Source organism: Balaenoptera physalus, assembly GCF_965194825.1.
Source record: "Balaenoptera physalus genome assembly, chromosome: 1".
NCBI classification, from domain to species: Eukaryota; Metazoa; Chordata; class Mammalia; order Artiodactyla; family Balaenopteridae; genus Balaenoptera; species Balaenoptera physalus.
The window spans coordinates 60,311,573-60,323,188 of NC_138882.1; the positions used below are offsets into that span (position 1 = coordinate 60,311,573).

At 42.7% G+C, this 11,616-nt stretch overlaps 1 protein-coding gene across 1 annotated transcript in view; it reads right to left on the reverse strand.

Moving 5' to 3' along the window:
- LOC309651887 (uncharacterized protein C1orf105) overlaps positions 1-11,616 on the reverse strand; it is a gene marked incomplete at its 5' end in the record, with an annotated part of 47,614 nt that overhangs the window by 18,142 nt on the left and 17,856 nt on the right. The window contains 2 exons of the mRNA XM_082445040.1: positions 230-8,015; positions 10,955-11,026. Coding sequence (XP_082301166.1) covers positions 7,870-8,015; positions 10,955-11,026 — 218 coding nt within the window. The 3' untranslated portion in view covers positions 230-7,869. The remainder of the gene's footprint in view (positions 1-229; positions 8,016-10,954; positions 11,027-11,616) is intronic.

An 11,616-nucleotide genomic window follows, 5' to 3' on the forward strand; every position in this document is an offset into this window, starting at 1 on the left:
CTGGGAAGATCCCACATGCCGCGGAGCAACTAGGCCCGTGAGCCACAATTACTGAGCCTGCGCGTCTGGAGCCTGTGCTCTGCAACAAGAGAGGCCGCGATAATGAGAGGCCCGCGCATCGCGATGAAGAGTGGCCCCCACTTGCCGCAACTAGAGAAAGCCCTCGCACAGAAACGAAGACCCAACACACCCATAAAAAAAAAAAAAAAAAAAAAGCTGAACAATTTACCAAAAAAATATATAAAAATGACCCTTAAACATATTGCAAACATGTCTGATCTCATAATTTGAGAAACACAAATTTCAATTACAGAGATATAATTTCTCTAAAATTGATTTTAAAATAAAAACTACTACCACTGTTGTCGAAGCTGAGGGAAACAGGCACTTGCATACATTTCTGGTGATAATATAAATTAGAAAACTCTCATAAAGGGATATTTTGCAATATCTAATAAATATACATATGAGCTTAGCTTAAAAAATATGGAACGCTTCACAAATTTGCATGTCACTCTTGTGCAGGGGCCATGCTAATCTTCTCTGTATCCTTCCAATTTTAGTATACATGCTGCTCTTATTATTGAGACAGATACTTTAATCTTCATTATAGAACACAGGAGACCAAGATTCACAGGGGTTAAGTAACTCGGCCAAAGTTACACAATTATAAAGTATCACAATTCCGAGTTTATCCCTGTGATTCTATCAACCTGGTATGGTCAGAGTGTTATCTCATGCTTATCAGAAGTTCTTATTGGTAGTTACATAGGGACTTGATTAATAGACAAGAAAAATTAGTAATTTTTCAATAAATGGCTCGTACTTGGTAGCAGCATTTGAGATTACCAACATGAAGACAGACAGTATCTAAAGAGGTCTTTGGCATTCTAAAGCACAATTATCTTGGTCTCTTTGACAGGCAATTCATTGAAAAAAAGAAGTTGAGGTATCTTTTTTTTAGATTAAAAGAGCCCAAAATGCAATGTGTCACCTTGATTTGATTTGGCTTTGTTCAAAGCCATGATAGACATGTTGGCAACAAATTGGGGAATTTGAATATGGACGAAGTGGAGAAAACAAGCAGGAATTATTGTTCATTTTTTGTTACTTTTGATAAAGGTGTTACCCTTTGAAGGAGAATTTTGCAGGGGTGGGGTACAGAGCTGCAAGTGGTAAAATGAACTATTAGTGGTAAAATGTCATGTGTCTTTATTTTTAAATGATTGAGCTAAACAATATGTAAATAGAGGAAATGTGACAAAATATTGACAATTGTAGACCCTAGGTGAGGATACATAGGTGTTCTTTGTGTTACGAGTCCTACTTCTCTGTGTATTTTAATGTTTTCATAATAGAATAGAGATTTAAGAAAAGGCCCTTGAAAATCGCTGATCTAAAGGGAGGGCTTTAGAGTCATGCCATGGGGTTTGGCTCCTGACAAGGCTTGTATCAAAAACTGAGAGGAAGACACAGGACCAGAGAGTCAAACTTGGGAGGACTAATGATTGATGGAATCTAGATTTGAAAATGGCTGGAATCTAGCCAGGGGAACCTTAATAAGGAAGAATACTGTCATGTATATAGGTTTTTAAAATATTAGCAGCCTGAGGAAAGCAGTCAGAACAGCTATTCTCACTAAAAGGACAAAAAGGCTTTAGTTGGTGGCAAGTTAATGAGAGAGAATGAAGTGATGCAGCTGCTAGGACAACTAATGCCCTTTTAGTCCCATTTCTGGAAGCAGGAGATCCAGAACAAGGGAGAGTGATGGTCACACAGCCACATCCGGCCAGGTCACATCTGGAGTTTTAGATTCCACTCTAGGTCCCTTGTTTTGAGCGGCATTGGGGTAGGTCCAGAGAGGAAGACTGGGCCATATCATACTAGCCAAAGAACCTGGGGATCATAAGTTTAAAAAAGACTAAGGGTCAAAAAGTCCACAAATAATAAATGCTAGAGAGGATGTGGAGAAAAGGGAACATTTGTATGCTGTTGGTGTGAATGTAAATTGGTGTGACACTATGGAAAACAGTATGGAGTTTCCTTAAAAAACTAAAAATAGAACTACCATATGACCCAACAATTCCATTCCTAGGCATATATCTGGAAAAGACAAAAACTCTAATTCGAAAAGACACATGCACCCCAGTGTTCATTGTAGCACTATTTACAATAGCCAGGTCATGGAAGCAACGTGAATCTCCACTGACAGATGAATGGATAAAGAAGATGTGGTACAAATGTACAATGGAATACTACTCACCCATTAAAAAGGAATGAAATAATGCCATCTGCAGCAACATGGATGGACCTAGATTATAATACTAAGTGAAGTAAGTCAGACAGACAAAGACAAATATTATATATCACTTATATGTGGAATCTAAAAAAATGATACAAATGAACTTATTTACAAAACAGAAATAGACTCAAAGACATAGAAAACAAACCTAAGGTTACCAAGGGGGAGGTGGGGGAAGGGATAAACTAGGAGTTTGGGATTAACAGGTACATACTACTGTATGTAAAATAAGTAAACAACAAGGACCTACTGTATAGCACAGTAGTAACCTATGAAGGAAAAGAATCGGGAAAAAAGTGTATACATAACTGAATCACTTTGCTGTACACCTGAAACTAACAAAATGCTGTAAATCAACTATACTTCAATCACATAATTAATTATTCATTTACTTTAAAAAAGACTAAGGAGAACATGGTCATGCCACCAAATATTTCAGGGGTTTTGTGCAAGAGACTAGTCCCATGTAGGCAGTGCCATAAAAAAGAAGCAGGTGCACTTGTTACAATAAAATGAAGCATTTTAGTAGCAGTGCCCAGGAAAGGACTGTGTTTGTTAAATGGACAGCTTGGGTGGATCATTACTGCTCCTGTTTAATGTAAGGAGAACACTGGGGAACTGATGCAAAGAGAGAGGAAATATAAGTGAAAATGCTTTGAAAAGCTTAAAATGCTACATAAGCTTGAGACATTTGTTACTACTTGCCAGAACTAGCATTTCAGTAGCAAAACTTCCAAGGGCCAGAGATAAAATTTATCTTTGACCTGGATGCTTGCCTGAACCTTGTATATAGTATCAAGGACTCCTTTGTCTGTTTGTCAGGAAGATGAGTAATTATGTTGATAGTTTATCAGATTTCCAATTCCAAAGCTAGAAATCCCCCTGGCAGCTTTTGAAGGGATTTTTTTTTTTCTTTTCCTCATTTCCTCTTATTTTTGTTTTTGAGTCAATGAAACATTCATGTGGTTTAAAACTCAAAGAGTAAAGAAGGGTGTACTATGAAAAATCTCCTTCTGCCAATTTGTGTCCTCTAGCCGTTCAGTTCCACTCCTAAGAGCCAACTAATGTTACCCAGCATCTTTCTTGTTTTTTAGACACTCTTACTCTTCATGTAATTTTCTCCATGTGAGAATCTGGGAAGCAAGGAGAGAGTCTTCCTCTCCGTCCTCCTCCTTGCTCCTCTCAGACTCTCAGCAAGGGATCTGAAAGTCACTGATTCTCTGGCCATGTGACATCCCATAGGATGCTCACTGTTAACACAGGACCCAGGGGAGGCCAATCCCAAGAGGTTTCGGAACAAGTTTTCCTCGAAACTGCAAACATTTGCCAACACCTTATTTCACCATTCTGCACTCCACTGGCCAGGCAGTTAAACCTCTTGCCAAAGACTCTGCAAAGAACAAGAGATAACATCGTGCCTGGGTGAATATGTCTATTTCTCCTCTGACCAACTTTCCTGACGAGGTCACACAATTGCAACTTTGTTCCTGTCCAGAGGGCTGGACGGTTGGTGCTATGAGAACGTTATTGCTGCAATCACCAGGGTTCAGTTTATAGTGGAGAGTAACTCACGCTTATTCCCATACTGGCCTGTACACACGCTCTTCATTTGTGTATATGTGTGCTATGTCTCCAATGATAAGTTAGTCAAAGACAGGGTCCTAATACCTAAACCTTTTGTATCCTCAGATCCCCAAATACAAGGATCTCACCTCTTATTTTTTCATATTGCTTAGCAACTGAGAAATGGACTTTTCTTCCTTCTAAGTATCTCTTGCATGTGTGTCTGGGTAGCTCCCATGGGGATACGGTGGGAGCATGAGATACTGTTCTCATCCTCATGAAGTGACACCTTTTTCTAGAGAGGCAAGAATTACACGTATGAAACAGGGACCGTACTTACTAAGGTGCGAAATTAAGATGGGCTTGAGGGGCACATGGTTGAGACATGATGGATCATCTCAGTTTTTTCTAGAGATTAGTTAAGTTTTATCCATGTCTTTAATCTTGATTCTTAAGACTGTAGTTTATAGATTTATTAACAGAAACAAGTCTGTGCTTCCTCTTCTTCTTGGAAATCTTCTGTATTCTGTTGGGCAGGGCCGTCCTCATCCTTCAGACCTCCTCCAACTGGAGTAGCTACATCCACACAGGACATTCTAGACGGGGCTTCCTTAGGAGGAGACAAGGCCATTCTTCCAACCCTGTTACAATTCTGCTCCTTGGAGTTATATGATTCTTGCACATTTTCAGGTAGATGGGCAGCTCTAATGTGTAATACCACAGGGCCCAGGAGCCAACAGACCCTTGACAGGCCTCCCATGAGCTTTGACAGTCGGGGGCCAGGGAAAAGATGAGGGACCCTGATGAGGGCAGAGGCAGTAAAGGCCTGTGGGATTTCCCAAGGTTAAACTGGGGACTGGAGGTGACAATGGCTTTGTGTTACATACTTGATTTTTTGCATGGATTCTCCTAAATACAGAATTTCTCTCCATTTCTGGCAGTAAAAGAACTGTGCTGATTGTTTGCTTTTTAAGTTCCCTGTTGGGGTGAAAGAAGTTAAAAAGTAGGAGTAAGTCTGACTCATGTCTGTAGATTTTTATTATAACAAGCGTCATTTATTTTTAAAACAGCAAAATCTGGCTTTAGCCTTGAAATAAACAAGTCTACCCAAGATTATCCATGTTAAAAAATAAATCTGAAGGGCTTCCCTGGTGGTGCAGTGGTTAAGAATCTGCCTGCCAATGCAGGGGACACGGGTTCAAGCCCTGGTCCGGGAAGATCCAGCATGCTGTGGAGCAACTAAGCCCGTGCGCCACAACTAATGAGCCAGCGAGCCACAACTACTGAGCCAGCGTGCCACAACTACTGAAGCCCACGCACCTAGAGCCTGTGCTCCACGACAAGAGAAGCCTACCGCAATGAGAAGCCCGCACAACACAAGGAACAGTAGCCCCTGCTCACCGCAACTAGAGAAAAAGCCTGTGTGCAGCAACAAAGACCCAATGCAGCCAAATTAATTAATTAATTAATTAATTTAAAAAAAAAAGTCAATACCACGAAATTTTGAAAACCTGCTGCTGCCTTCTCTCTAATCTCTGCCAAGGGACCAGATTTCTCAGGTAGGTGAGTTAAAGCATCCTGGCATCCCTTTCTCTGGAAGGCTGAAGATGCAAGGGTATATGATGTATACTAGATGTTCTCAAAGCATGGTCTGGGGACCCCTGGAGTCTCTGAAATCCTTTTTGGGATTTCTGTGAGGGCAAAATTATTTTCATAATAACACTGAGATGTTATTTGCCTTTCTTACTTTTCTTGCCTCCCAAGGGTATGGTGGAGTTTTCCAGAGGCTACATGACATATGATGATGTTATCACTCTGACAGAAACTGGAAGGTGTACTTGTGTATTTCTGTGTTTTAAAATTTCTCCATTTTAATTTATAATATGATAATTGTCAGTGGATATAACCCACTATTTAGGAGCGCAAAAGGTTCCTAAGATCAAAAATTTTAAGAACCCTGATACAGACCAGGAGTCCCCAGCCCCCAGGATGTGGACTGGTACCAGTCTGTGTCCTGTTCGGAACCGGGCCGCACAGCAGGAGGTGAGTGGCAGGCTAGCGAGCAAAGCGTCATCTGCCGCTCCCCATCCCTCACATTACCACCTGAACCATCCCTCCCACCGCCCCACTGCCCCGGTCCGTGGAAAAATTGCCTTCCACAAGACTGGTCCCTGGTGCCCAAAAGGTTGGGGACTGCTGATATAGACCATCATTCTCAGTCACCATGCTAGAACACTAGGAAACACCATAATGTTATGCTTTCTGATGAGAGTTTGGAAACACCCAAGTATTCTAGATGAAGACTTCTTAAGGAGATTTAGGAAGCATTCTATCTGTCTAGGTACATAATATTCAGATTACCTCAAAAGCTCTAAATAATTGTGCCGGGGGCTTGTATCCTCCCCTAACATATGGGTATAGGTGCCCCAAATCCTTTTACTGGATATGTTAATTTGCAAAAAAAAAAAAAAAAAGAGAAGGAAACATTTTTATCTGTGATTTGTCTGTCCTTTGACAATCATCTGAAATGGGATCCTAATTCATGCATACAGCCTTCACCTTGAAAGGCAGTGCGTGCTATTTTTGGAATTCTTGAACTCTAAATGAACTGAAACCAAGAATCCATAGCCTACCAGGAATATAGGGCAATCAAGCAAGTTTTTCTGGTTTGGGAGTTTGTGTGTGTGTCTGTGTGCCTGTGTGTGCCCACGTGCGCACAAGAAATGAGGTCAATTTGGTCGCCAGGCCATTTGTTAGATATTTCTGAATCCCATTCTTCAAACACAGTCAGCACAGAGGTTGGTTCTCACATGTTGGCCCAGTGCCCATTTAGTCAGGTACTAGAGATTCCATAAGGCCACTGCCTCCTAAGCAATGGAAGGGACCTTTTTGTTTTTTTAATAAATTTATTTATTTATTTTTGGCTGCGTTGGGTCTTTGTTGCTGTGTGCAGGCTTTCTCTACCTGCAGCAAAAGAGGGCTACTCTTCCGTTGAGGTGCGCAGGCTTCTCATTGCGGTAACTTCTCTTTCTGCGGAGCTCAGGCTCTGGGCGCGTGGGCTTCAGTAATTGTGGCACGCGGGATCAGTAGTTGTGACGCACGGGCTTAGTTGCTCTGCAGCATGTGGGATCTTCCCGGACCAGGGCTCGAACCTGTGTCCCCTGCATTGGCAGGCGGATTCTTAACCACTGCGCCACCAGGGAAGTCCTGGACCTTTTTTTTAATACGAGCCCTCCTGAAGCTGGGCATGGAGCATGTGTGCCCATAAATATAATAGTTACAAGCCTAGACTCTTCCTTTGTCTCCCTCACACACATGGACTACAACAGAGTTGGAGATATATATCCTCAAACTAAAGTAACCAAACTACAAAATACAAGCATTTGTTTTGAATTCGACTGAACACAGATTAGACGAACATCTGTTATATGCAAGGCACTAAAGAAGGTGACATGAGGAAGGCAAGACAGACACTGTTCCTGTCCTCAAGGGTGGCAACAGCTAATCTCTTGTCATTTTCCAGTTACTGCATCCCAGTATCCTCTGCCATCTATCAGAGTAAACTGACAGAGATAAGGACAGAAGGGTGACCTCCATTTCTCTCTTTTATTCTTATTAGGCTGAATTCATGAGGGACCTCCTGGGGCCATCTCTGGCCCCCTGCCCTGAAGGAAGAAATAATTTTCACAGAAAATTCATGTCTTAGAAACAGAAAGATGTTGTCTATTATAAAGAATCTTTAGCAAAATAAAATGAACGACACTCAATATGTTCCATTTTAATCAACACATCTTTATAATCATGGATGTTAAACCATTTTGTTTTTAGGAGAAATGAGTGATAAGACAATGGCAAGAGCTAGAATTCTAGCAACAGTTAGGAAGGCAAAACTGAGTCATCTTTTTCATGCTAAGAGGAAGTGATGAGAAGACACTAGTGTCAGAAACTGGCTTGGTGAGGATGCTTTCTCTCTGAGAGTCTGGAAGGTGATGAGCTCCGACCACTCACTGCCTCATTGTCTTGCCCACTGGTTCCTTTCTGGGCAAGGAAGAGAGTTGCATCTCCTGCAGAGTTTTGTAGGCACCTGACAGCAGTCCACGGAAGACAGCTGTTCTGGGGCCCAGAATGGGCAGTCTGTAGCGAACGCTCTCTGGAGGACAGTGTAAGAAGGAAGGACAAGGGCTCCTTAGAGTCTATTTTTTAAATCTACTCAAAATAACCAATGTCACCAAAGACTTCTTTAACCTTATAAAACAGCTTCAAAATTCACATGAGAATCCCTTTTACTAGAACCATCTTAGCCCCCACCAACTTAAGCTTTTACAAATCTTGTCAAAGAGGCCAGAAAGGAGTGCTTAGAAACATAACTCAAATATTCGGAGACATTGCCAAGTAAATTATAAATGAAGATAAAGTGTGACTGGAGTTGTAACATGGGTCAAAGGCAAAAGAGGATTCAATTCTCAGAAGACTTTTCAGGGACACGTATGTGGTTCTGCTCTTCAAACAAACATGATCTTATGAAAGGCTACAGTAGTGGAAACGTACTTGTATTTCAAAAGGAACCTTCATTTTATGAAATAATTTATTTTAGGGCTCCTTAAAATAATTACCATCCTGACCTCTTCTTTGAATATAAGTTTATATACAAAAAGTTGGTTAATATTCAACTCTTCGAGAATACTCATTGTGAAGGAGAGTAAATCAGTGCATAAAATAGCATCTTCCCATTGGAAATCACTGAATGACTAAGGGAACTGGAGTCCTGAATTCTCTGGAAGAAGCTCTTTAGTCCAGCTGAATGAGAGCTAAGAGATGTCACAAGATCACAAACCTAGGACCCAGTTCAGTGTCATTGCTGTAATGAAGAGGAAACAGGTCCAGGGTCATGATGGACTGAGGACCAGAACCCAGATCTCCTTAATCTTAACCCTCTGTGCCATATCTCAGCACCGGGCCAGGTGGTAGACCTAAGTCAGGTGGTTAGCAGCTCTACCAATGTTTATGGACAAGAGCCTGTGAGTTTCATGGAACTCTGGACTCAAGGCCAAAGTCAAGATAAACAAATCCAGAAGAAACCCCATCACTTAATAGAGATAGATAGGCTCTTTCCATTTACTTAGTTCTCACTAATAATTATCGAGGACATATCAAGTTTAGCTGAATCCAGAAAAATACTAGAGATTACTGTCATGACCAACAGAATGAGTTAGACAGTCACTGGCAGTGATGTTCGCTGGGATGAGTCAGCCATTTGGTATTTGCAGCATGTCCACAGGCTACGCAGCACAGGGACGTGTCTAAACTGTATAAACCAGTGGCGGTGGGGCAGTGTCAGCAGGTTTTCTGGGTCAGTCAAAGGTGAAGGCTGCTTGTACTGAGTGTCTGGCTCTTGGGGGTGGGGGAGGGCAAAATGTTTCTCTGGTTTTAAAGGTGGGAACACAGAGACCCGGATAGTTTCAACAATACGGCCAAACCTGTCTAGCAAGACTAGGATCTGAATACAGGTCTCTTTGCTCCTAGGATTTTTCTTTGACCTCAGAGAGCACATACAAGAGCAAAGCTCAGCTCAGAAGGGTCACGACTGGAATCAACTGCAGATCTACCAAGCTTCAGCTCCATAAGCACTCTCTCTGAAGTCCCACCTCCAACACTGCTGTCCTTGGATGAACTCTATGGGCAAGAACGAGGTCTGTCCAGAACATCATGTGCTGATCTATGTACACTGAGTCTAGTTCTTATACTGGTAATTGAAATACACTCCCAGGGTTAATAAATTGATGAAAGGCATCTTATCACACTGTCCTGTAGAATCAGAAAATAAACATTCCTGCTGAGGGAAGGGCATGTAATTGTGTGTGAGTGTGTGTGCACGTGTATGTGTGTTTTATCCTTTGTGAGGCAGACCTGAAAAAATTCAGGTTTAAGGGGAACTCAGATTGAATGTATGGCTGGTACGGAGAACCCTGAAACCAACTGCCCATGCCTGTCACCCAGTGTTCCCTAGGCTTCAAGAGAATGAAGTGGTTGCAGGCAGATGGGGGGCAGCTTTCATTGGCAGGATGCTCTTAGCTCTTGGATCTTCAGTCCACTTTGGCTAAATGAAAGTCACGAGCGAGGCCAATATTTTTGGATACATAAGAAGGGATTGGGACCAGCAGTCTTTCACTCCGCTAGAGTGCTTATCTCCTAACCTCAGCTGTCGCCTGCGTCTCTGGTCCTCCCTTTTGACATCCCTTCAAGATATCCCTTCTACCCTCAAATTTCCTTTCTTGATGTCCTCTCAGTTCAGTTCTGGCTCAAGCTCCTCTGCAACCTCCCAGGATAGAACTTAGACTTTCCCATCAGTACACAGTGAACTTGATTTTCCTTACTGTGTGTATCAAATAAGAGAAAAACTGAAAGTGGCTTCAGTTAATCTGGGAGCAAATGAGAAGATGGACAAAGTTACTAAAGTGACAGCCTATACTACATCAAACCCTTGAATCATATCACTCCCAAGAATGACCCACCCCCTCTTTGCCAGCCCAGTGTTGGCTTTTCTAAAAGATAAGACTTAGGTCAATGCTGAAGCTGGAGATAGAGTCGCGCTGTCCTTTTTTTCCATACCAGCACATAGCGCTGGCCAGCTGCCAGGAGAAGGCAGGTGTTCTAGGGAGCCTGTGGAAGGGAAGGCTCAGGGCTTGGCGAGGCCATGCCATGGGTGTGGGGACACATCTCTCTTCCCACCTTAACTGGTACTATCAAGACTACCTGAGAAGGGAATTATCTACTTTGTGCCCCGTCCCTATGGACATTCTTCAGCAAGTGGATTATGGGGCTCTTTAGGAAGAATGGGGCAGAGCCCTGTGGCGTGGAGAGGACCTGGGAAGGAACACACCATGGATAAAGGCAAGTGAGGCCTGAAGAGGGGACAGGTATGGCTGGAGTGAAGGGAGGGCTGTGGACCAGTCGAAACAGGTCAAGAAGCAGTACGTGAAAGAGAAGGGATGGAGAATGGGAATTTGTTCAGAAAATTTAGAAATTATCTTAGGTATTACTCTGGGGGTGGTATGTCTCCCACTACAAGTGCTCCAAAAGAAAGCAAACCTGTTGGGATGTCATCACGAGGACATTTGGGTACAGTCTGGGCTTTTGGTGGATGAAGGCTCATCATTCTGACTGGAAGAAGCAAGAATACACATCAGTGATTTGGCTAGGGCTTGGTGGAAAGGAATGTGTCATTGGACATTTTAAAACACAGGTGGTCTCTCGACCCCAGCACCTGTTAACCTGGTGCTCAGACCACTTGGGAGCAGTGTGAGATGACTGGCCAAAGACCACCACTTCCGAAGCTCTTTTTACTTTAGTAGTATTTTCATGGATTTTGATAAAACCTTCATTTAAAAAAAATGTTGCGGGCTTCCCTGGTGGCGCAGTGCTTGAGAATCTGCCTGCCAATGCAGGGGACACGGGTTCGAGCCCTGGTCCGGGAAGATCCCACATGCCGCGGAGCAACTAGGCCCGTGAGCCACAACTACTGAGCCTGCGCGTCTGGAGCCTGTGCTCCGCAACAAGAGAGGCCGCGATAGTGAGAGGCCCGCGCACCGCGATGAAGAGTGGCCCCTGCTTGCCGCAACTAGAGAAAACCCTCGCACAGAAACGAAGACCCAACACAGCCATAAATAAATAAATAAAAATTTAAAAAAATGTTTTATTCCACTGTCAGATAATATATGGTCTGAAAGTAGAAGGGATTAAGGAGAGAATCC